The sequence below is a fragment of the Anolis sagrei genome, chromosome 1 (genome assembly GCF_037176765.1).
Source record: "Anolis sagrei isolate rAnoSag1 chromosome 1, rAnoSag1.mat, whole genome shotgun sequence".
In the NCBI taxonomy this organism is placed as follows: Eukaryota; Metazoa; Chordata; class Lepidosauria; order Squamata; family Dactyloidae; genus Anolis; species Anolis sagrei.
In genome coordinates this window covers 305,878,294-305,905,869 of record NC_090021.1, presented here as the reverse complement: position 1 = coordinate 305,905,869, position 27,576 = coordinate 305,878,294, and the positions used below count along the sequence as shown (strand labels likewise).

General features: G+C 41.2%; 1 protein-coding gene across 2 annotated transcripts in view; it reads right to left on the bottom strand.

Annotated features, from left to right (window-relative positions):
- ESRRB (estrogen related receptor beta) overlaps window positions 1–26,586 on the bottom strand; it is a 187,470-nt gene extending 160,884 nt beyond the window's left edge. The window contains exon 1 of one of the 2 annotated variants that reach the window (XM_060758124.2): window positions 26,405–26,586. Coding sequence is in view for 1 of the 2 variants with exons in the window: in XM_060758116.2 (XP_060614099.2) it covers window positions 26,405–26,406 (2 nt within the window). In the remaining variant the exon portion in view is untranslated. The remainder of the gene's footprint in view (window positions 1–26,404) is intronic. The other variant, XM_060758116.2, reaches the window with a different exon arrangement.
- Window positions 26,587–27,576: the final 990 nt, after the last annotated feature.

The window sequence follows — 27,576 nt, the reverse complement described above, 5'->3', positions numbered from 1 at the left end:
CACAACCCCACTACTTGTTATCTGTCAGTAAACAGTAATTAAAGATGTGGCCTGTTTGATAAAGCTCCTGCCCGCCCTCACATAGTGTGCCCTTTTGGACGTGTCTAATTAAAATCCTGATGAGAAGATGAAGAAATCCCAGCAGCCAGGCATCTGCCGACTCTCCCCGCACTCAACCTCTTCATTACCAAAGACGAGGCAGAGAGATATAAAGGACCCCAGGAAACACTCTGACAGACCAATCGATTGGGCCTTTTGTGGGATGTGACAGGCCATTCCGGGCTGCCTTTTCAACCACATACAGGATAACAAGGGTATCACAGCATGGGACTAATGGGCCGAGGGAGACCCAGAAACCATGTCAAATTGTTGCTACTTTTAGGGAGCAGGGCTCAGAGTAACTTCTCAATCAGGGTCGCCCCAAAAACTAGAGAGGTGATTAAGGGTTCCGGGAGATATTGCAATTGAAACAAAAGTAAACTTATCTTTTGAGCTATATATTTAATATTATATTTTTATGCTGGGTTCCTTTGGAACTGACAATTATTTGAAGAGTTCCCTCAGGGAAAAAAGGTTGAAAAAAGATGGCTTACAGCAGTGGTTCTCAACCTTCCTAATGCCATGAGCCCTTAATACAGTTCGTCATGTTGTGGTGACCCCCAACCATAAAATTATTTTTGTTGCTACTTCATAACTGTAATTTTGTTTCTGTTATGAATCGTAACATAAATAATTGATATGCAGGATGTATTTTCATTCACTGGACCAAATTTGGCACAAATACCCAATATACCCAAATTTGAATACTGGTGGGGTTGGGGGGATTGCTTTTGTCATTTGGGAGTTGTAGCTGCTGGGATTTATAATCAACCTACAATCAAAGAGCATTCTGAACTCTGCCAACGATGGAATTGAACCAAACTTGGCACACAGAACTCTCATGACCAACAGAAAATACTGGAAGGGTTTGGTGGGCATTGACCTTGAGTTTGGGAGTTGTAGTTCACCTCTATCCAGAGAGCACCATGGATTCAAACAACAATAGATCTGGACCAAACTGGCACAAATACTCGATATGCCCAAATGTGAACACTGGTGGAGTTTGGGGAAAATAGACCTTGCATTTGGGAGTTGTAGTTGCTGGGATTTATAGTTCACCTACAATCAAAGAGCATTCTGAACCCCTCCAACGATAGAATTGGTCCAAACTTCCCACACAGAACCCCCATAACCAACAGAAAATACTGTCTTTTCTGATAGTCTTTGATGACCTCTCTGACACCCCCTCATGACCCTCTCTGGGGTCCCAATCCCCAGGTTGAGAAACGCTGTCCCAAAGCCTGCCAAGTTCATCTCAAGAATATCCTCCACACTGAAACTCTATTAGTACTGACCCTGTTGTCATTGCAGCACCAGGTTAAAAACATAAAACAAACTAAGACATTACTTAGGTTTTCCTGCTGTTTTATGCTCTTGTTTTATTGTTTATCATTGTTTATGATAAAATTTTATCTCCCCCCCCCCCCCATGTCCCCTACAATGGAGGAGAGGATGAATTTAGCTTACTTCAGTTTCTGCAAACTTAGTTCAAAGTAAAGAAGTAGTTTGCACTCCATGAACTCAGCAGGAGGAGTGAACAGATGGAGATGGAATCTTGCCTTTCCTAGTAAGTTTCAGCAAAATCAAATGGCTGTAGCCTCCCCTTGCCTGTTCTCTTCCTCATTAATATCTTTTGCTAACTTGACCACACTCTGATGTTGCTTGGCCACATGTCCAGGTGAAACATTGACGGGTATGACCCCGCAGTGTTCATATGTGTAATTAAATTTCAGAGGAATGATGTGACTCTATGCAGGAATCTCCGCATGCGATGGCATCTTAGGAAGTATAACTTGCTCTCCGCTGTTTTGAACAGAGCGGGGAGTAAACACTCTGATTTTTCTTTTCCTGCATTGCAATTTCAATCAGAAAATGTCTTTGCTAAAACATTTCAGCCTTCAGAGACAAAATGACCAATAGAGCTTTAGCGAAACAAAGCAAGACCAATAAAATAACATTTCTGCACATAGGAGGGGAGTTATAGCAGGGAGTCAGACCCCGGCTTTGAAAACACCAGTCCTTTGTCCCCCAGCCAGCAGGAGGCAGTAAAGGGATACATCTGCAATGTCGAAGGCATAGAGCTGCATCCTGACCTTCTTGTCCCCAAACCTGCATTTGATGAAATGGCACAGAGTGGCTGTTGCAGCTAATAAATAGAAGTAATTTGATTAGCTTCTCCTAACTAGCGATAAGATCCTGACAAAGCCCCTTTTAATGCATTTCTGGAGCAAGATGAAATTGTTTCATTTGGGAAGCAGCTTCTCCCCCCCCCCCCCCCCCACTTCCCACTTTCCCAGGGGGGGTTGCCTCCAAGCTCCTTTAGTGAGAGGTAAAAATATGCCAATCATTAATGAGGAGAGAATTACGGAGACTTTAATACAATCGGAAAAGAGGAGCCCTGGGGCAGCTGGGGAATAAAACCTGCCCTTAAATCAGGCAGGCTGCTGGAAGCAGAATGAGAAGCCAAGCTCTCGCCTCCTCCACCACCATCACTACCACACCACCAGCCACATATCAGAGCAAATACAAGCCCAGACCCAAACACAGCTTTCCACAGTACTAGGTACAAAATAGGTCTTGTTACACCCGAATAGATTACTGCAATGCACTCTAGGTGGGGTTGCCTTTGAAGACTGTTCAGAAACTTCAACTAGTCCAATGGCCGGCAGCCAGATTACTCACTGGAGTGACATACAGGGAGCATACCACCCCCCTGTTGTGTCAGCTGCACTGGCTGCCGGCCCACTTCCATGCACAATTCAAAGTGCTAATCTTGGCCTATAAAGCCCTATACGGTTCCAGCCCAGCTTACTTGTCTAAACGTATCTCCATCTATGTCCCGCCTCACAGTTTAAGATCATCTGGGGAGGCCCTGCTCTCGGTCCCACCAGCTTTGCAAATGCGTTTGGTGGGGACGAGAGACAGGACTTTCTCAGTGATGGCCCCCACCTGTGGAACTCGCTCCCCAGTGAGATTAGGTCGGCTTCATCCCTCCTGTCTTTCAGGAAGAAACTGAAATCATGGTTCTGGGACCATGCTTTGGACAACAGGCATAACAGCACTTTGGATGTGGAATTGGACTGGAAATGACTATATGGTTTGACAATAAGGCTTTTAATTTGCTTTAAATTTAATGTTCTATCTATTGTTTTCAACTGTTGTTATATTGTTGTATTTGTCTGTAAATCCCCCTAGGGGTGAGAAAAGCGGTATAGAAATACTGTAAGTAAATAACTAAGTTGTGGCATCAAATTGTTGTCGAGTGTAAGCCATCCTGAGTCCCCTTCCGGGAGTTGAGGACGGGGTAGAAATGCTGGAAATAAATAAATAAATAATAGGTGTAAATAAAACAAGAAGTGTTTAATGCTCACTCACATGTACTGACTTGTTAGTCAAAGCATAGTGATGTTAAGTTTAAAAATGGCAATACATGGCAGAAATGTTATCTCTGTCAGGGCTGCAGGCACACATCACAAATCGGCTATCCTTTTTCTTGACAATGGCAGCAACTATTTGTTTAATTAATCAAAGTCTGTTCCCTGTATTCATTGATTCTTCATACATGAATTCTATCATCCATGGCTTGAATTTTTTTAAAAAAATATCCAGTAAACAAACCTTGGTTTTGCCATTTTACATAAGTGACACCATTGCATAATGTGACGTGAACGTTCTTGGCTTTTGATATCCTTTGTGTGTGTGTGGGGGGGGGGGGGGGGGGTCCTAAAACCAAACTCCCATGAATACTAAGAGCCCACTTTATATTATTTTTAGACCAGTGGTTCCCAACCTGTGGTCCATGGACCACCAGTGGTCCCCAAGAACTAAAATATGGTCCGTGGCCTCACCATTATTACACCATTGCAGTGGGAGTGACTGGGAACCACTGTTTTAGACAAACTAAGAAATTAAATTATTCATGCAATTTGAAGAGAGTATTTATACACACACCCATATACAGGTCCATCCACACATTAAAAAAAACAACAATAATAACATTGCCTAGCAGAAGGGCTAAATCAGTGAAGAACATAAAATAAAAGTAAAATCTCCTGCAAAAATTAAAAATAAAAGTCAGGTGACAGAGTACAGATCTAAAAAACCACTACCAGTATTTATAAACCTTGATTGGCTTTTTAAAATAAAGACTTCACATTGTGCCAAAAAGAACATTATGTAGATGGCAGATGAGAGTGTCTAAGAAGAGCAGCAAAATTGTTCCATAGGGTGACCTCAAGGAGAGGACCCAGACTAAAACCAGCCAAGTTGCTTTGGTTCATGAGTGGGAAAGTTAGGCAAATACTCCTGAACTTTAGGATCTGAATAAGTAAAATAACATAGCCCAAATGGTGTGGGCATGTGAGTATTCAAAATACTAATGTCCATTATCCCATTCTAATTTTCTCAGAAAATGGGGGGGGGGGAATCTAAATATGAGAGATACAGGAATGCCTAAAGATATAAAGTAGCTCCCATTGTCAGGGGGTGTGGATGAATCTGCTCTGGGATTTGGTTCCAACTTTAAAGGAGCGATCCAAGGTGCTGTGAAAGTTGGGAAGTGAAGAAATCGATAGGTAGAGAATCAACACATTCGAAATGCAGAGTGGGAGAAGAAGTTTATGGATACCGTAGCGTCTTAGACCATTAAAAAGATAAATATCAATGGATCTGAGAGCAAATCATGCCTGAACTCTCTCTAGAAGCGAAGATGACTAAATTGAGACTGCCGTACTTTGGATATATCATGAGACTCATTGGGAAAGGTAATGATGCTTGGTAAAGTAGAAGGCAGTATCAAAAGAAGGGGCCGCACTACAGATAGATGGATCTAATCAAGGATGGCATGGCTGCCTTGAGTTTGCAAGACCTGAGGAGAGAAGTAGATAAGCGGGGCTTATGGCAGTCTCCCATTCATAAGGTCACCATAAGTCAGAGCCGACTTGATGGCTAATGACAACCAACCCAGAGTGTTGAATGCAATCCCCTAAATAGGTTTGCACCTTGCATACCTTGTTTAAAACACTAAAGTGGGTTCACCTCCTGGCTGATACCAACCATAACCTTATTCAACTCTATATTTGTGTGTGTGTCTGTGTGATCATTTACTCTGATTCCAACAGATAATTCCTGAAAGTATTGAACTATGGAGAAGTCTTAGCTGTCCAACTTGTTTTGGAGGAATAGTTGAAATTCGTATAAGATCTGCTGGAGTTTGCAGTTTTGCCTAGATCTAGGGTTTGCAGTTTTACCTAGATCTAGACACTAGGGTTTGCAGTTCAACAATATCTAAATAGCTCCAACCTTGAGATACATGGATAACCTTGTTCCTAATAGTCTATGGAATGGGTTGTTGTAGGTTTTTTGGGCTGTATGGCCATGTTCTAAAAGCATTCTCTCCTGACGTTTAGCCTGCATCTGTGGAAGCATCCTCAGGGATTATGAGGTCCTCACAACCTCATAGGGTCCTCACAACCTCTGAGGATGCCTGCCATAGATGCAGGGGAAATGTCAGGAGAGAATGTTTCTAGAATATGGCCATAGAGCCCAAAAAACCTATAACAACCCAGTGATTCCAGCCATGAAAGCCTTCAACAATACATGGCCTATGGAATTCCAACTACCTACTAAAATGTGGCCATTCCTAAAACACAATAGATTCTCTTTCTCTTCCAAAATAGGCAACACCTATGGTCCTTCAGAAATAACCTTCATCATTCCCTACTACTAGAGCTGAATTCTAATACGTTGGTGAGAGCTGAATTCTAATACGTATCTTTCCTATCCTTCTTCAAACCGGAGTCTTCGGTACCTAAAACACCCAAGCTAAGAGCGCACTTTTTACTCAGGGAGAGGTACGAAATGTGTCACACTCAACAGCCCTACATACAAAGCTGCCTCATCGTAAATGACTCCTCATTCTGGTTTGTTATGATTAAAAATGCTCGTCTTCTAGCGAAGCCTTGGAGTGGAACCCAGCTGGAAATTGAATCATTAATATTCCCCCTTCCTGTCCATTGCTACAATTTCTTACCTTTTCACAAGCAATTGCTACTACTGCAACAGTTTGTGCTCTGAAATAGAGGGAGGACAAAGAGACCTGAGATCCCAACTCTACACCACTGTCATGCTTTCACCAGTTCTTAACCATGTCTGGCAAAATCCGGTGTTCTTGCCAAACAGCAACACACTATATGTTCACACCATACATGTTGTATAGCATTATGATTCCACCTTAACTGTCATGGTTTCATCCTGTGGGATCTTGGGATTTCCAGTTTCTGGAGGGGCATTTAGAATTCTCATCCAGAAAGTTCTAGTGCCTCACCAAATTATAAATTCCAAGATTTCACAGGATGCAACCATGGCAGTGAAGTATGAGAAGACCCTGTTGTATTTCATCATCTTACACTTCTCATTCCCAGGTTGTTTGTTGAAAGATGATATTGAGATTTTGAAACTAACACAGAGCTGAATAAAATCCCACATTATATGCTTTGAACTGGAATATATGACAGTCTGGATTCAGATAACCCAATTCAAAGCAGATATTGTGAATTTTTTTGCCTTGATATTCTGGATTATATGACTGTGTAGAAGGCCCCTGAGGCTGGAATGACATGATTCAGAGGAAGCATACATGGCTCCCCCTAAAAATTGTAGACCCAAGTTTCCTTTCTCCCTTCACTGTGGTAATATCTATTAAGATTTTTACTGACTGCAGAGTAACACCTGAGACAGAATATAGACTTGTGACTATTGCCACCATTTATCCTCCTGTATGATTTTTACAACTTTGCCTGATGAAGAAGTCGGTGAAGCTTCAAACATTTGAATAATTTATTTTATGCTTTGGAGTTGGCCCAATAAAGATAACTCTGCTTATAGATTGTGGGTTTTGTTTTATTTTGCTGCATTGCCAACACCACTATTCCTGAAGATGTTTTCAATTTTGAAGTGACCTAAATACCTGAAAGCCAGCGGAAACCACACTGGTTTTGGAATCTAACTAGGGTTAGCTCTGGTTAGTACTGGGATTGGAGACAGTCAACCCACACCAGGTACTGTAGACTATATTTCAGAGGAAAGAACTAGAAAAAACCCCATCTTTGAGCATTTATTGCCTAAGAAAACTCTATGGAACGTATGGTGTCCCAATAAGTCAACAGGCAACTTGAAGAAACATGCACACACACTCTATATTTGGATGATGTTCTTCCTGAAATTGCAAATGGAGGCTGTCCTCATTTCTATCCTGTTTGTGTCATAAGACCTGCCCAAACTGTGAGTTCCCACTTTGTAGTAGTCATCAGAAACTTCAAAGAAGGAACAAACATAGTTTTTGACCTCTGCAGATTATTGAATTTGCATAAGGCAACAAAAGACAACTGAGTCCATTGGTTTTACACCCCTGCCCACAGCACTGTTCTCTGCAATGAGATTAGGGCAGAGCTAGATGATGCAGAAAATGCATGATTGCTTATGAAATTCAGTCTTTCATCTTCTTATTCTGTGCTCTTCAAAGTCAGAACCAAATATTAATGAGCAGCACAATGTCATTGCAGGGAATGCTTCTGTACATCACCACACTAGCTGCCAGCAGGAAAGATGGAGAACCTCTCAACATGGTGATACTGCATTGAGTAAGTGAAGGGGGAAAGGAGACATAAGGGTGATGCTTCCAGGAGGAACCATGCAATCTCTGAATCATGTCCTTCCAACCTTAGTTTTAAATATTTCACAAATATTTCAGTGGTCTTCATGTCCTTCCCATGCATTGAGTCCAACTTTAGTTGATGAGCAAAAAAACTGTGGTCCTGTCCAATCGTAAATTTAGAGCCTAGAATTTTCCCCAGAGAATCATAAAATTGGAATAGACCATGAGAGCTATCCAGTCCAAACCCATGCCATGCAGGAACATAGATTCAAAGCACCCCCAGCAGAGAATTGTTTTGGAAACTCTTGGCAATTCCCATGAAACTGGAGAAAGCGATATCAGTTCTCCTGATAATTTTCCAGAAGTGCAGGCTAAGAGAAATGTGGGAGATAAATGTTTGTCCAGATCAAAGTGCTTGGTAATTTATAGGCAGAGCATACAACAGAGCCAGACTCACTTTCCCCAGTGGCTTAGTGATAAGGAAAGGAAAGACAGGTGTATGAAGAATGATGTCATGGGAGAGTTAGAGGCCTCCCATGTGGTTTTCTATTGGTACAATCCTTTGTGAGAGCAATGTTGTATTCAGGTGAACAGCTCTTGGTTCTTGGTCCTATGTTTTTGGATTCATGTATTTAAGTTTCTAAGTTTGTTCTTGTTTCTAATGTCATGTGTGGCATAGGTTGCCTGCCTTGGATTCATGCTATCATGTTTACAGATATATCTGTGGATTGACTCTTGAGACTGTATTGGAAAGGATTTTGGAATCTTGGCTATCTTGGAAATAACTTTTTGAACTTGATTCTCCTTTTGAGATTTGCTTATTTTTTTATATACTCTTCTCTTAATAAACTTTTACTTACTGGATTACCTGGACAGAGTGTGGTTTGTAGTGAAAAGGTGTTTCAGGGCTCTAGTACAACACTGGTTCAAGGAGGCTTCCCCCCATGTGATGAGGCCAGGGGGAAGCCAGAATGGTACAGGACGCGGGGCAGCAGGTCCCCACTGCTGAGACATGGCAATATTGGCTAAGTCCAGCAGTGTGTATGTGGCAAGGTCCTTGTTCTCAAGAGTAGAAAACAAGCTTGCCCCTTCCTCAACATTGCATCCTTTCAAACATTTAAACATGGCTATCATGCCCCCTGTCAGCCTTTTTTTTCCCTCCAAGCTAAACATATCCAGCTCCCTAAGCCATTCCTCATAGGGATGAATCTTATTTGTGGAATACAGCGCCCAGAATCCCCCAACCAACATGCTAACAGGAGATTTCAAGAGATGCCATCCATTCTGGTCCAACAATAATTTTTCTAACATTTCTTGGGTCACCAAGACAGCCTAGTAAAACTATAACAGAAGGTCAGCATTATGTAAAGGTGGCAATACTGTGTGTTTATCATTGACCCAATTCATGATAAATTTTCATCTAATTTTAGTAGGAAAAAGGAAGTGTGAGTCAGAGGTATGACTCCAAAGAGAAGTTGGAGCAGTGGATTTACATACCTCCCAAAAACATACCATATTTGCTCTCTCCATTTATGTGATCATCTATTAAGGCAGTGGTTCTCAACCTGTGGGTCCCCAGGTGTTTTGGCCTACAACTCCCAGATATCCCAACCAGTTTACCAGCTGTTAAGATGTCTGGGAGTTGAACGCCAAAACATCTGGGGACCCACAGGTTGAGAACCACTGTAATAAGGTCTTGGAAAACATGAATTAAATATTTGATCCCCTTCACTCAAACTAGTTTTTCTAGAGTCAACCCTTAAGGATGAGGGGAGAAAGTGCACAGATATTCCTCACAGTTTTGCTACCAAGGCGCTTTTCTCTTGATCTGAGCTGTGATACCACAAGTGACCTTGACTGGGCAGAAAAACCATCTAGAGAACGGTGCTACAGAGAGAAAGTTTCAATGTTTTTTGTGTCCTTAAAAGGTCATCAAAAGATACCCTCTTTCCCTTTATTTAACCATATGGACATTTCTAGGTTGACCCTCTGAGTAGAACAAAACACAGGATAGGATGAAGTAAATGTCTTCCCACTTAGGTTAAGGTCAGATGGGCAGTACCCACCCACTGGTTTAATTCTGACCAAATGCCTGAGCACAGGAGAAATGCATTTTTCTGCTCTTTCACCACAATCTCCATGTCATTATGTTCCTCGTGCTAGGGCACCAGCATTATTACACCCTGTTAATATTAAACTTCTGGGTGTTGGCCATCCAAGGTGCCACTGGTTTACACAACAGAAGAAAGGCGGGGAGGATGGGGAGAAGGGGAGTGAGAAAACATCCCCTGGCATGGTCTTCCTTTGCTAGCTAATTATTCCCCTCCTACTTGAACCCTGGCTGGGCTGCCCCTGCTCCTCTGTCCTCAGCTAGCATTGGGTTGCCTCCTCGGTTCTCCCACTCCGACCCTCCTCCTCCTCCCCGACCCACCCCGCCTCCCCAAGGACAAGCAAAGTTATTACAATAATGAATTAGCCAGGCTGCTTACCGCTGCCAGTGGCGAAGGCAATTATCCCACTCCGTGTCCCCAGCCACTGCTCAGCTCCCTCATAAAGAGAGGCTTTTGGGGCTGCTTTGTGCTTTGATTGGAAATGAAGAGATTGCTAATTAGGGAACCCCTGCTGGGATCAGGCTGGCAGAAACAATGGCAAAATGGACAGAGCTTGAGTCCGTTTCAGGAAGCCAGGAGTGGAGGACACAGGAATTTGCATGCCTCTGTAATGTAGTGCATCCACACGCACCCCATAAACAATCCAGAGGACAATTTTATAGAGCTTTTCACCTTTTAAAGCGTGCTCATTTGTTTATGGGAAGTCTATAATTTGCTACGTGTTTGCATAGGTCAGTGCCTATTGTTTCTGCACAAAATGCACACTCACATGCACACATACACATTCAGTTTGAGTCACATTCCCTTGAAATGCACTTTTCTCCCCTCTCAAAGAGCTTCATTTTTACTCCTGTCTGTCCCTCTGGTTAGCATTTTTACAATCTAGTGTTTAGGGTGATTCTATTAAGCTTACAATACACATGCTCCTGCAAAATATGCTCCAAATGGTTTTCCTTTTGGCCAGGTGGAAAATAGACACTCCAGTACTAGAGAAAGGAATTGCAAAGTGCAAGAAAAATAATATATATTTCAATTTTTGTCCCACCAACCCAGACAGGTTCTATTTTTCCTTATCAAAATCAGATAGTCTCAATTTTTGTTTTTGTTTGTTTGTTGTTGTTAATGAGACAAAACATTGTCCTTGCAAAGATGTCAGAGACATTCTCATGCCACAGAATGGTAAAAATACGGAAAGTGAGATTAGTCAGTCTTCTCAACTGCTGTGCAGCCAAAATCTGCAGCCGCTGTCTCAACCACAATCATTGCATGTTTAAGACTTTTAGAGACATCAAACACTTTCAAACTTTCATCTATAACCTCTGAGTTGACCTAATAAGAATACTGTCATGATCATGGGTGACAGTCCCATGGATATGGGCGTCATATTGTATATGCACATGAAAGCCTTTCCATGTACGTGTACTTTCTATGGTACAGGACTCACCTGAGGTGCATGTTTTTTGTGTGTGTGTGTCAGGAGCAACTTAAGAAACTGCAAGTCACTTCTGGTGTGAGGGAATTGGCCGTCTGCAATGACTTTGCCCAGGGGAGGCCTGGGTGTTTGATGTTTTACCTTCCTGTGGGAGGCTTCCCTTGTGTCCCCACATAGGGAGCTGGAGCTGACAGAGGGAGCTCATCTCACTCCTGCCGGCCCAAGGCTCCAGGTGCATGTTAAAATTCATACTCAGACACATGTGCTGACACCATACAATGCTTCATCAGAGAAAAGCAAATTTAGTCATCTTGTCTTTTGAAAGTACCATAACTGGAAATAAAATCAAGTGGATAGTTTCACCACAAGTTTGCAGAGAAATCACAGCACATTCGGCTTTATTAATCACACAACAGGATGATTTCTACAATATATGCTTAATTCCTAATTACTGATACATAATTTAAAGAATCATTTTGCATGTAGAAAATACTGTATTTTTCACTGATTTGCATTTTTGTAGCTTTACAATATACTTTTAAATTAAAATACATTAAATGGGAGTTCTTTATGTAATTACGATACCTATAAAATGTAATTACTGTATCTATAGAAATCTCTTTTATGGTGACTAGTGCCCAAACCCTTCCACCCCCAATTTTTGTGTCTCCTACATTATGAACATGTTCTCATTACACCTGTGACTGGGTCCACAATCAAGCAATATGGTTTACCACTGAGGGAGAGATATATAACATAGACGTGGGCACATTGACAGCATACTGATCTCCCAATAGTGTTGGACAGAACTCCCTTCAGCCCTAGGCAGTATGGTCAATGATGATAGGTGATGCGGACTGCAGTCCAACAAGCTCTGGGATTTGTCCATTGCAGTGATGGGTGATGAAAATTGCAACAAGCTCTGGACATTGTCCATTGAAGTAAGGAGAAGAGTGGTCCAAATGCATCTTCTGGATCAGCCCACTTCATGGCTTAAGTTCTATAATTCTAAGATCTGAAAACTGGTGAACTACAAATCACACTGTACCTATTTCAGGTTTGAGATGCACTTAGGCCCCTGCTACACTGCCATATAATCCAGTTCAAAGCCGATAATCTGATTATATATGGCAGTGTAAAGAGGGTCTTAGACTCCCCTATTCATATTTTTGTCAGGTGGAATTGACCCAATACCTTAAAAAATCAAAAAGAGCTACATGTTTGTTTAAATAGAGAACCATTGTGGCCCAGGTGGCTTTTCAAATCTTCAAGTACCCCAACTGACTTCCAACCCACCCCAGAACCCATCAAAAACATTTTCAGTCAAGAAACCATCCTTTCTTCTTTCTTTCCTTCCCTCCCTCCCTTAGGTTTGTTTTGACCAGATCAAGCAATTGCAAGATATTACATACTATTGCTTTTTAAATGGCAGGTGAAAGTGACAAAACATCATTACAGTCCCCAAAAATGACTTCTATGGTTGCATGTGGCTCTCTGGAGGACTCCAGAACATGCTCATTCCTGGGTTACAATGAAAACAAAAAAGGATATCTATTTCAAAGTCTATATCTTAGGTGAGCATAAGGTCTATTTTGGGGAAGTGTCGGACTAGACTGCTGTCTTGATTCCCACCAAGACTGAAAATTTCATTTCCTGGATATTAACCCACCATGTTTTCAACAAGTTCTTTACATCTTTATCATGATTGCAACTTGATGCAATTGGATATGTGTCACAACTTCAGTTTTCCAAAGTTCAAAATGATAGGACAATTAAAAGGAAAATAAGAGATAGAATCACAGAATCATAGAGTTGGAAGAGACCTTGTGAGCCATCCAGTACAATCCCCTGCCAAGAAGCAAGAAGATTGTAGAAAGATAACTGTTGGCATGCGTTATGAGTGTTCTTTCAATCAAAATGTGACCATTTTAGGAAGTAATCAATAAGAAAAAGAGGAAGAGGGTTATAATTTCAGATGTTGATTTCAAATCATGGTTTACCTTCAAACCAAAAAAGTGCAGACCCAAATTGAGTAAGAGGGGAGAGAGAGATTGCACATAATCTCAACACTTGATCCTGATGAGCCATATCATAGCCATGTCATCACAAGCAGGACATTGTGATAACATAGAAATAAAAAACAGCCTCTCTAGAAATTTGACACAGAGAAAAAATATGAATGACCTGCCTGCAGAATCACAAAATCATAAAGCTGGAGGAGACCGTATGAGCCACCAAGTCCAGCTCAATGGAGGATCAAGTTATTATGGTCATTGCAAGCAATGTTCAAGATATTGGCTGAATAAATCTAGGCTGTATATAGAATTGTGGCTATGAAGCTCCTCCTGCACATGGCTCTTTTATGAAGAAATTCTGATTTCCAAACATGATAACTGCAAAAATCATGACATACAAGAATAGTGTTTAACTAAATCAACTCTGACAGTGACAGAAAGACAACACATAGAATCATAGAATCATAGAATCATAGAATCATAGAGTTGGAAGAGACCTCATGGGCCATCCAGTCCAACCCCCTGCCAAGAAGCAGGAATATTGCATTCAAATCACCCCTGACAAATGGCCATCCAGCCTCTGCTTAAAAGCCTCCAAAGAAGGAGCCTCCACCACACCCCGGGGCAGAGAGTTCCACTGCTGAACGGCTCTCACAGTCAGGAAGTTCTTCCTAATGTTCAGATGGAATCTCCTCTCTTGTAGTTTGAAGCCATTGTTCCGCGTCCTAGTCTCCAAGGAAGCAGAAAACAAGCTTGCTCCCTCCTCCCTGTGGCTTCCTCTCACATATTTATACATGGCTATCATATCTCCTCTCAGCCTTCTCTTCTTCAGGCTAAACATGCCCAGTTCCCTAAGCCGCTCCTCATAGGGCTTGTTCTCCAGACCCTTGATCATTTTAGTCGCCCTCCTCTGGACACTTTCCAGCTTGTCAACACGGGGAACAGCAAGCAAAAAAATGTTGAAACAGGAGGAAAAGGAGACCAAAAAAAGAATGATAGCAGATGAGTTTGTACTGAGGGAAATGGGAAGACAAATGGAGAGAAAAACACAGAACTTCGAAAGAAAAATCCATATGCTGTAACAAGAACAAGGGAGTACTGTTATCGGCAAAGCATGCTGTAGATGGGAGACTTTGAATCTCAAAAGTAACACTGGCAGTGACTGTCGAGGCATAAAGCCCTCAATAAACACAAGGATTATAGGAATGCAAGCACAAACTGCCTTCTTTACATACTGGCCAACTAAACCACAGTAATGAAGACATACACCTTGTCAGGTGCATCAGACATTTTTCTGCCTAGAGCAAAACAGCAAATGGAATATGGGCTCCCCACTCCCTACACCAGTCAAGGTATATTGGCACCCGTGGCAGAAAAACTCACAAGTTTATTTTTCCATTCCTGGCAGTAAAAACATACTAATAAGAAAGTAAATAATTAACTATTTGCTGCCCTTCTATGCCAGCCAATACCCACAGTCATTTCATTCTTTTTAAGGATAGAGGCAGCTTTGCAAAGGAATCCTTGTGAAAAAAATATGTAAGGATTTTAAAAATAGGACTGAAGTGTCTTCGATGCCCACACCCATGCTGATTCTCTCTATTTCTCTGGCTCAAAGCACACAATCTAACAAATACAAAGGAACACTGGAAGGCTAAGCAAAGGCAACTGCGTTTTCTTCTTGAAGTTACTGGAAAAGCTATTGGAATATAAAGTTGCTCGTGGGACACTAGAATTCTGCTGACAACACAGGAAAGCGACATGAAGATCAAGCGGAAGCTATTCCCCCTGGGCTTAGCAGTCTCTCCAAGTAAAGAGTCCCCCACCACACATGCACAAACACACACTCCATAGTTGAATATCACTTCCATTTGCTTGTGGATTTTCATGGCAAGCTTCAACAGAACCCAGGATGGCATACTTAGACTATTACAAAAATGCATATAACATCTCTGCATCAAGAGTGGACCTACCATTAGGCAAAACACAGTAACTGACTTCCATTTTCCTCAGCATCATTGTCTTCTCTAAACTTTCCTGTCTTCTCATTATGTGGCCAAAGTACTTCATCTTTGCCTCTAATATACTTCCCTCCAATGAGCAGTCGGGCTTATTTCCTGAAGTATGGACAGGTTTGATCTTCTCGCGGTCCAAGCCCTCTCAGAATTTTCTTCCAACATCACAGTTCAAAAGTATCTATCTTCCTTCCCTAAGCCTTCCTTATGATCCAGCTCTCGCATCGATAGGTTACTACAGGAAATACCATTATTTTAACTATGCGGATCTTCATTGCCAGTATGATGTCTCTACTCAATTTTATCGAGATTGGTCATTGCTCTCCTCCCAAGAAGTTTTGATTTCCTGGCTGCAGTCACGCCTAGAAATACAAAGTCTGTCACTACCTCCATGTTTTCTCCCTCTATTTGCCAGTCATCAATCGGCTTGGTTGCCATAATCTTGGTTTTGTTTTGTTGTGTTTTTTTAAGTTTATTGCAACCAAGACTTGCTCTGATTTAATTTAATCATTGGGATAATTTTGCACTCCAAATACATCAGATGTCCTCCAAACACAAGCAAATATGTGTAAATACCTTCATTCCACCTCTTAAAAGTGATTAGAAGAAGTAATTTATTATAACTGCAAAGAAAATAGTTATTTGGGGCTGGACCTACATGATTAACTGCATTGAACTGGATTATATGGCAGTGTAGATCCAGCCTTTGTGGAGTGAAACCTGGGGAGTGTGAGGGAATTGTCTCCTGATCCCATGCAATTGCCCATCCCTGGCCCTAAATGTGCCAGAGATTTCAGTCCACTGTTTTTCTTCTTTCTTCAGGTGTACTGAAGAAAGAAGAAAAACAGTGGTGTACTTCAGGTGTACTAAATCTTAGTCTGGGTAAGATTTCCTTCTTTCTCTGTCATCCCTTCCAGAAATCAAACACTTCCCCACCATTCTTCTCCCCCAGCATTTCTAGTTCAGGTCTGGCACATTTGTTGGTTATTTATTTTCAATACATATTGTGCAGAAATGTTTTACCACTTTGGTATTATATTATGTATGTAGAAAGCAGAGGGGGAAAGAAAAGACCATATTGAGAATGCAGCATCCTACGAAGGAAGTGTTTAACCTGGCCACTGAAAACAAGAAAAGGTCAAAAGAAAACTTTCATGACAAAAGTCACAGCCCCATTGAAGGCCTCATCAGTGAGGCCTCCCACAAGGACCAAAGGAACAAAGACAGTGGATACAGACACAAGTAGGAATTCTCCTTACCTATCTCACAAACTCCCAGGATAAAAAAGAGGCACCCCTACTCTGGGTTTTTAAAGTTGCAGCTAGCCCCTGAATTTATGAGATAGATAATGATAGAAGGCACGGTATATGAATTTTTTGTTTAATCCCAGTAAGTATAGGGGTTCTCCTGATGCTTTGGCCAGTCCAGATTAATTCCACACTGTCCTGTATCCCCCAAACTGGCCATGTCCACTTGAATGTGGCAGTGAATTCTAAATTCTATCTCATTAGCAGCCTTCAGGTAAGTATATGGAGTGGAGAAAGATGTCATCTTGTACCCAGGCAGCAAAATGTTTTGGGTCAGCCCTGCTCTGCATCTCCTTCTCCTCTCCACCAAATGTTTTAATGATATGGTGAGATGCACAACACGCTAGGCCATTTTGTGATGAGTTACGCTGATCCTACACCATGTGTAGGATCACTTATGGAGAGACTGGGGTAATTGAAGTCACAACATCATTATTCAATATTACTGGGGAGAAGAGGCAGAAAAATGCAGGCTTGCCATAATATAAAATTCCACCCTCAACTACAGAAAAAAGAAGAGAATCTGAGCAGGTTAAGAAACAAAACAGGCAAACATCTAGTCTTCTGGACTTCGTTGGTTTGCGTCTCCTAGCATTCCTTACCACTGATTATGCAAGCTAATGGGATTTATAGTGTAAAAATATGTCAAATTCTGGAAGCTCTGGGGATGAAAGGCAAGCTCACAAAGACCAATAACTGGAAACAAGTCATTTATTCCGACTTTCCACAAATCCTAAAAAGACAGTTCTAGAGTTTTCCCGCCAAACACACTCGTATATATAATTCCCCAATCCCACCCCCCTCTACTGGGCCATTCCATTCCCACAGTGGTTTTCCTACAGTTTCGGTTTCCCACAAAACCAAATAGTCTTATCTATAGTATACTCTCATCCATCTTCCCCAACCTCCCCCTCTTCATGACATAGAGGGACGAAGCAGCCAGGTCCAGCCTGATATGGCCATCCTGACAGAATATCTGCAGGTTGCTCATCAACTTAGGCCCCTTCTACACTGCCCTGTATCCCAGGATTTGCTATGAGGTTATCTGCTTTGAACTGCCTGATAATCTGGGATAAGCAGATAAACTGAGATCAGATCCCAGGATATAGGGCAGGGTAGAAGGGGCCTTAAATTGCATAAACAGTAGAAATTCACACTGGTGCTAGATTTACTACTGGAGTACTATTTTGGGTATTAAAACCTATAACATATACACTCTGTTTAGTTAGATATCTTTTCCTTCTCCTCATCGTAGGGATGATCTTTCAGTAAATGAGAACTTGGACCTATTTGAAAGTAAAGATTTCTAAAGGGGAAATATTATTTTTGCCTGCTCTCAAAGGAAATATCGGATTGTTTAACAAATATATAACACAGACTTTTCAGCGGGAGGGAAATCTAAGTGTTTCTCAAGTTAAATACCATCACCAGACCATCTGAGTTTACCTTTACGTTTTTTCATAGGGTGTAAAGTATATATAAACTGGCACAGAGTGAAAAAAAATGCTTACTAGGCAGTAGGAGAGGAAATGAAACAATTTTGGAAGCAAAAATAGGAGTAAATTTTAGATATAAGGAAAGGTAGTAGGGAGCAATCACTGTAAAGCAGCCAGATGCAGGAAAACGATTGTGTTGAAAAGACTGACTGTGTCTTCTTTCTGTGTTTTAGGGCCAAGTTAGATGTGAGGCTATTCGCAGAATTAGGTGAATGTTTCTTTTTAAAGCAAGTAGGTGATGAGGGAAGGACTCAATCCAGACTGGGACATGGAAGGGAATGGAGCATTAACTCTGTGACTGCTAATATTATTTTTTATCCATAACTGCTTCTGCTCACTCCTGACACTTGATACTACTTGCATTTGAAGGAATGTTTCCATGGTTTTCCCTCAAAACAAAAGGCAGGCATGAGGAGGTATCTTCTAGAAAAGGACTGCAATGGGTGGGAACTTTCCATAAGAGCAGCACCTGATATTTATTATTTGATAGCAAACGTACATCCAGATGCTAAACACCCAGATGAAACATCACATATACCTTTTTGTAAACAACCATACTTTTTAATTCTAAAGCCTACTATATAATTATGTTCCATTACACATGTACCCATGAATGTCAGTCAGAAGGAAATGGATCTTGGCCAAAATGTACATAGAAGAATGACTATTATTTGTCTATTATTTATTTATTTATTTATTTATTTACTGCTGGTGCACAATACTACATTTGGATTACAGCTCTCATGATCCCATTGGCAATGCTTTTGTTCATGCTCTCTTTTGTTCATGCTCTCATTTTGGTGATAAAACTGTGATCTCCAGTGGTGCAGTGGGTTAAAGCACTGATCTGCTGAACTTGTTAACCGACAGGTCACAGGTTCAAATCCGGGGAGTGGCGTGAGCTCCCGCTGCTAGCCCCAGCTTCTGCCAACCTAGCAGTTCAAAAACGTGCAAATGTGAGTAGATCAATAGGTACCGCTCTGGTGAGAAGATAACGGCGCTCCATGCAGTCATGCTGGCCACATAACCTTGGAGGTGTCTACGGACAATGCCGGCTCTTCAGCTTAGAAATGGAGATGAGCAACACCCCCCAGAGTCAGACATGACTGGACTTAATGTCAGGGGAAAACCTTTACCTTTTTACCAGTTCTAAAGCAAAGTTGACATACTAAAATGCATGATATAAAATAACAGAGAGAAACTGGCTCAGGACTCATCTACATGACCATTCCAACACATCATGACAATAATTCAGTACAGAGAAGTGCTCGGATGCCAAATGAATCTTGATCTTTCATTCTCCAAGTGTTTTGAATTTCAGTTCCTTGACCACTGGCCATCTGGGAAGTGATGTCTAAAACACATAGAAGGGCAAAATCACAGATCTTGCATATACGAATTTAGAATCTGTCCATTTAATCTGAGCACATTCAGGCCAAACACAACCTGATTTGAGTTGTACAAGGCCTGATAAAATGAGCTACTGTAATTATTCTGCATCTCAGGGGGCATTTAGACTTAACGTAGTTTGATACCACTTCAACTGCCATGACTAAATGCTCTGAAAATATATGATTTGTAATTCTGAAAAGTCTTTTGCCTACTCTGCCAAAGAGTGCTGGTGCTTCATCAAACTGCAACTCCTATAATTCCATAGCATTGATCCATGGCAATTAAAGCATTATTTCAAACTGCATTATTTCTGTAAAGTAGATGCATGCATAGACACCATAACCTGGGCTTTAGCTACAGGAAAGACATTGTCCCCTTCATTCTGCCCCCAAATGAAATATTTCTTCAATTTCCAAGTTTCTAGCATCGGAGTAACTTTAGTTGATCTTTTAAAAATACGGTGTAGACATCCAAAGAAAGAAGGCAGGGAAAGGTGTCAAGGGGATGTGAATGGATACACCAAACCGAAGAGGTCTGTGTTAAGTGATTCTCAGCGTCTGACTGCAATGCAATAAATTTGGAGGCTGAAGGAAAGTTTCTTTAGGGAGATTCTCATTTCACCCTCGTCCCCAAAGGCACACCCCTTTTCAGCTGTAGTAGAGCTGAAATTAATTTGTTTTCCTCCGAATCATCCAGATCTTTACTGCCTCTACCCGAGGCAAACAAAGGCTTTTTCTACACAGATATCATAATGCAATTTGGAAGTGGATTTACTAGAACTGGTCTCACTGTGCATTGTGTTGTCAAAGGCTTTCATGGCTGAAATCACTGGGTTTTCTGGGCTGTATGGCCATGTCCCAGAAGCGTTCTCTCCTGCAAACATTTCACCTATATCTGTGGCAGACATCCTCAGAGGTTGTGAGGTCTGTTGGAAACTAGGAAAATGGGGTTTATATAGCTGTGGAATGTCCAGGGTGGGAGAAAGATCTCTGGTCAGTTGGAGGCAACACCTTGCCCACCGTGATTAGCATTGAATGGCCTTGCAGCTTCAAAGCCTGGCTGCTTCCTGCCTGGCGGAATCCTTTGTTGGGAGGTGTTAGCTTGTCCTGATTGTTTCATGTCAGGAATTCCCATTTGTTTCTTTACTTAATATATTTATATACCATCCCTCTCAGCCCGCAGACGACTCGGGGCGGTTTTTGATTGTTGCTCTTTGTTTGCTGTCCTGATTTTAGAGTTTTTAAATGCTGGTAGCCAGATTTTGTTCATTGCCATAGTTTCCTCCTTTCTGATGAAATTGTCTTCATGCTTGTGGCTTTCTATGGCTTCTGTGCATTGTTTGCACAAACACCCCAGGAACCGGTTTAAGCATGGAATGGTGACCACAATATCTGGTGATTATGGATTGGAACCGCATCCAGGAGTGTTTTCTGCATGGGATATCCACTGAATGGATACAGTGGATTTTTTGGCTTATTCTATACTTTCTGGCGAGTTTCTGGCTAAATGTCCACAACAGCACATTTTGTGGACACCCCAACTTCAATCTGGCTTCAAGCCGCATTATTTATTTGACCTCTGCAGATGCAGTTACACAAAACTTTGATGAAAGCAGGTATTTTGAGAGGAATAGCAAGAATCCTTTTGGCCTGGAGCAAAAAACAAGTAGGAGTAATTGAGGCCTGCATCACCCCTTTACCATTTATTTAATAGGTTGCTTTTTAAAAAAAAAATACAAAATTTGTAGCTGTTCTTCTTTTCAGAAAGGAGAGGCAGTGTGGTTTTAACAGGTGTAATGGTTACAGCATTGGACTGGAAGATTAAGTTCTCAGTCCCCACAGAGCCATGAAATTGAGTAACTTTTGGCCAGTCTCCCACTCTTAGCTTGACTTACCTCAATGTGATGAGGATAAAGTGTAGAGGAAGAAAACTTGGTATTTCACTATGAACTCACTGTTATAAAAGGAGGAGACACATAAAATTGACTAATAAAGTAAAGGGCCTAAATACCTTGGAGACACAAGATTCCTTCTGATCTTGGATGCTAAGCAGGGCCAGCCCCGGTTAGTACTTGGATGAGAGCCTGACAAGTATTATGTAAGCATTATTTCAGAGGAAGTGGCAAACCCACATTTTAGTATTCCTTTAGTATGTAATTCATGAGATCATCCAAAGTCAATAGGCGATTTAAAGGCACAAGCACAAACACATACAACAGTGCTTCTCAACCTGGGGGTTGGAACCCTGAGGGGGGGGGTCACAAGGGCATTTCAGAGGGGTTGCCAAAGACCATCAGAAAACATATAGGTCTGATTGTCTTAAGAATCCCTTTGGCAAAAAAGGCTGAGGATCTCTCCGCCTGTCCTTCTCTTCCATTTTGGAAACAGACGCCGAATCCTCTCACCAAAAGCCCTTCTCCTGCTGTGATTGGCTAACCTCTCAGCCAAGGGGAAGGCTGTTTCTGAGACTTCCAAGTGGGGAGGGGAGAACAAGCGTGCTTAGCAGTGCATGGCAGGTGGTTCGCATGTGCAGGTGAGGGAGAGTGTGCGAGGCTGGAGGGAGGCTCGTGTCAGTGAGTCCCTTCAAGGAATGGGGGTTCTGTGTGGGAAGTTTAGCCCAATTCTATAATTGGTGGGGTTCGGTATGCTCTTTGATTGTAGATGAACTATACATCCCAGCAACTACAACTCCCAAATGTCAAGGTCTATTTTCCCCAAACTCCACCAGTGTTCACATTTGGGCATATTGAGTGTTCATGCCAAGTTTGGTCCAGACCTATTGTTGTTTGAGTCCCCAGTGCTCTCTGGATGTAGCTGAACTACAACTCCAAAACTCAAGGTCAATGCCCACCAAACCCTTCCAGCATTTTATATTGCATCATGGGAGTTCTGTGTGCCAAGTTTGGTTCAATTCTATCATTGGTGGAGTTCAGAATGTTCTTTGATTGTAGGTTAACTATAAATCCTAGCAAATACAACTCCCAGATGACAAATTCAATCCCCACCCCCACCAGTATCAAATTTGTATGTATCAAGTATTTGTGCCAAATTTGGTCCAGTGAATAAAAATACATCCTGCATATAAGATATTTACATTACGATTCATAACAGTAGCAAAATTACAGTTATGAAGTAGCAACAAAAATAATGTTATGGATGGGGGTCACCACAACATGAGGAACTATATTAAGGAGTCATGGCATTAGGAAGGTTGAGAAACACTTGCATACAATAAAGAATTGTAGAAGATTGACCACAAATGGCCAAAAACATCATCATAAAAAGGAAACTTATATCAAAGCACAAAAGCAACTCTCCTTCACATGTATTCATAAAGCCTATCAAGAAAGGATAACACATGGGTTGTTGTGCCAGGCCTCTCTACATTCATGCCATGCACATTTGCCTACCTACAGGACAAGTGCTCCAAAGCATCATTTGACTTTGTTTTAAATATCGCACTGCAGTATCCATTTAAAATTACGAGGTGATTATTCTCCCTCGTTTCCCCCCCGGCCACCACCCGGCCACTGAACTGAAGTTGTACAGCAGTTGAAAATGCTGATGGCTTAACTGGTTTCATTTTTTTCCACCGCAGCCCTGAGGGGGTTTAACTCTTTCCACGGCACAGAGATCTTGCTTTTGGAGTTCAATGTTTAACTCGCACTGGGAGACTCATAAATATTCGGAGTCACTCTCTCCCTCTCTGTTTGATTAGGAAATGAGCCTTTAACTCAATGTAATCCCCAAGCCATTAACAAAAAAGCCCTCAACAGCTCCACTATTAGAATTTCACTTCTAACCCACAGAGGATTGAATTAGATTAACATAACTACCAGCAATCTGAGTTTATTTTCTGTGCCAGAAAGAAATGTGTTTTCGGGGTGGGGGGAAAGCGAGATGGGGAGGAGAGACAGAGAACATAATGAAATGTAAAAATTGAGAGATGATAAAAAAAGACAGGCTGATGTTCAGGTGAAGAGATAACAAGAGAAAGCAAAACAGACAGCCGCATAATCGTTTCAAAATGTGTAGCTTGTCAGTGCTTTCGTGTACTTTTAAAAAAAATAAAGTGAGCTTTTAAGCTTCATAATTATTTAACTAATACCAGTAGATCCATTCCTTCCATGCAGGTGTTCACCTCATCATTTTCGGCACATGGGCGAAATGCTTGGCAGGTAGATTTTGCACACCTGTACAAAAGTCTGTCTGATGTGTCAGTTATTGCAGAATTTTCAGGAGTTGGTGACACACGACAGAAAAAGCAATAATAAAGTGGATCGAATGCTATAACTTCACAGCATAAACAAGGGATGAGCCTGGGACGGGTTTTCCTTTCCTCAAAATCACAGTTGAATAATAAATATACATGTGGTATAAAGCAGGGTCTGTGAACAATTGTTGTAGAAGCAAAAACTGCAAAACAGCACCATGTCACCGACACAATGCATACAGTTTTCCCATTATTACAATGCAAAAACCTCTACTATGCTGAAATATCCATAACTGATATTTGTTTATTTTTCTTTAAACAAGACAAACAAATCTGCTGGCTGGACAGGAGGAGATATATAAGTAGATGGACATACCCATAAGTAAGCAAACAAAAATCTCCCTGTATTGTCAAAGGCTTTCATGGCCGGAATCACTGGGTTGTTGTGAGTTTTCCGGGCTGTATGGCCATGTTTCAGAAGCATTCTCTCCTAACATTTCACCTGCATCTATGGCAGGCATCCTCACAAACTTCACAAGCTCTGAGGATGCCTGCCATAGATGCAGGTGAAACGCCAGGAGAGAATGCTTCTGGGACATGGCCATACATCCCGAAAACACACAACAACCCAAACAATCTACCTGCTTTTCAAACATATGCTTTATAGGTGCCTAAAGTGTTCAGATAGAACACAATAATAATAATAATAATAATAATAATAATAATAATAAACAATTTTATTTATACCCTGCCACCATTTCCCCGAAGGGACTCGGGGCAGCTCACAAAAGCACTCCAGAGTGCCACACTTAAAATAAACAAGACATAAGCATAAAACACAATAACATTTAAGAAGAATTATTATACATTATCCATACTCCCCCCAAATGATTTGATATTGGCAAGAATATTAATGTGACCTTCTTAAAATATAATGTATGTTTCATAAAGGAAAGATCGGTTTTGCAATCCTGCAGGAACGTCCATTGGGGAAAAAAGGAACGCAATAGTAATTTGTGACATAATCTAATCAAAGTGTTTTTAATGGGGAAAGTGGCCTTCTATTCACACAATTGATGAATGTATTGTGATAAATAAGGAAAGAACATATGGATCACTGTGAGCATTCAGAATGAAGTTATTCATTTTTAGCTACAGATACAAAACCAACAGCAAATGAAGTATTTTACAAATACTTGCTTGAGCTGGATTTTTAAATATATATCTTGAATGTTTATATCAAACATTGGGATTTTCTGTTAAATATCAGTAAAGCAGAACTTGCGTTTTTGGTGCTTTCAAACAATGCAAGAGTAAATTTGTTGAAATAAAAATGACAATACATACATTTGAAAGAAAAACTGGTTAATTGGAAAACCTAAGTACAGAGAAATAAATAGGTTATAACACACCTTTATTCATAAAGATTTTCAATTAATCAGGTTATAACTTTTATTAATTATTTCTTAAAATTACATTTAAATCACCTCTTCCCTTAATATAACTGAAATCATGTTAAGCTTACATTTTTTTTAAATTATTCATTTTGTTCCACTAATTTAAAAAATTTAGTTCACTTTTGTCAATTGAAAATTCTCAGGTTGGATTATTTAAGAGAGGATTTTACTAAGTTAATATTATATAACTCTATATATATAGCCAAATATTGCAGTCTGCATCAGAAAGGAAAATGGTGTTTCAAGGAAAATTAAAAAGATGATGTGGCTATTCAAAAAAATATTTCTGTTTCCATAAGATGTATCGTAAGCAAACTCAGCAGGAAAAATAAAAAGTTCCGAACGGATACTACAAAATAGCATAAATTGCTATACATACTCAGTGGTTTGTCAGAATGAACCCCAGATCATATAATGATTAGACACCAATTACAGTTGTTTCTGTGCCTTTTACCTGAATTTTTGCTTTTATCAGAGACTTATCACAAAAGGGCATTTCTGTTTGTTCACTGATTAAAACAAGCTTCCCTCTCACTCTACATTCATCATACTGACACAGATGTCACTAAACGCTCTTCTCAAAGTCATGTGTTTCTTTTATCACTGTGGAAAGACCTCATATACTAATTAGCTGCATTTTTTTTAAAAAAGACATACACACATGTATGCACTAAATGGTCAGAATCAAAAGCATTCCGTGATATTTCTCTTTTTCCTGTGTCTGTTAGAAAACATACCAGACTTTTCACTTGCTGTCGTTTTCTTACAAAAGTATCTCTTTGACTTTGAAGTTTCCTCTTATTTAGACTTTGCATAAATGTCAAAAACTTTTCTCCTGTCCTTGACAATCCCTTAAGCCAAATTACACTGCCGGCTGGCCTTTTGGCACCTCAGCCATATGAACTGTTTGCACTCCACAAACAATACTATCCGGCACAAACTTTCATGTGCTTGCTTTCAGACAGAAAAAAAATACGCTGCAATCAAGCAACAAAAACTGGCCCATCGTTGTCAAGTTCTGAAATAACTCCCTTTAACCTTCCTCACCCTTCCCCAAAAATTGAACATATACTCTTCTTTTTTTACATCGTACATCCCACCCCCTCCTTGCCCTGTTAAGGTGTATCGTCCTATAATTTGACACACGGATGCAGTGGGAGGGAGCGGAGGAGAAGCTGCATCCCAAAAGAAAGGGTCAGAAAGGAGGTACTTACATGATGGAGGTGGAGAGATGAACTTCAGGAGCCCGGCAGAATTTCCTTTCCCCTTCAGGTGTTTCTAATTGCCGGTTAGATATCTTTTGGTTCCGCCTGCACCAGCGGAGCGTCCCCCCTCTGCGTCTCTGTCTCTCTTTGTGACTAAGGACACAGTACTCGGAGTCCCAACCTATAAATAGATTCCCAGCTCCGTGATTGATATAACAGGCAGCTGACAAGGGAGGGGGAAACATATAGCAGGTCTTAGGCAAAGCGGCAAACGCTGGGCTTTTGACTCCATGCTGCATCCAGGGAGGAGACCCCCATAGTCACCCGTGGGCACAGCAAAGGCAAAGTGCAAAGCAATTACTTCCCCAGCAACGACAGAGCAACTTGAAGCAAGGGAAACAAAATGAATAAAGTGAAAGGCATGACACACACATACACACACACACACACACAAGTAAGGTAACACCAGGGTGGTCTGTGGCTTTGCAGGCCTTGGCTTTGGGATGGTCCTCTTCCTAGAGATGTAGGGGGATGCGGCACCTAACTCAGTCCTGGCAAAGTTTAAAAGGCACTTCTTTGCCAATCAGAGGCCAAAGCTAAAGCTAATTCCATTCAAAGCATCCATGGATGGGAAGACTCCCTCCTGGCCGACCAGGGCATTGCTCAAGATGTAAAAGTTTGGGAAACTTACACGCTGGACTACAACTTATTAGGGGGAGGGTAAATTTTAATGTTTTATATTGTTTTTATCAATGGCATTGAATTGTTGCTAACACTGTGAACTGCTCTGAGTCCCTTTCGAGATTGAGAAGGGCAGTATACAAATATTGCAAATAATAATAATAATAATCTCCCAGAATCTCCTAGCCAGCATGAGCTTTGGTTGATCCCAACTTGAGAAACTCTTGAGGATGAATTGCAGTAAGGGAGGTCCTGATATACTTAACTATGGGGTCGTCCAGACAGGGAGTTTATTGCGGGAACTCCCGCAATAAAGGAGGGGCTGTCCAGACAATGTTCTGGGCAGTCCCTCATTAATTTGCTACAAACCAGGAAAACCAGGCAAGTGCCCCCCCCTTCCCCCCACTCTTCTGGCTCATCATTTGTATGCACCGGGAGAGCTATTCCGGGGGAAATTGCAGCCCTGGTAAGTTCTTTTTACTTTTCAAAAGGTTCTGGGG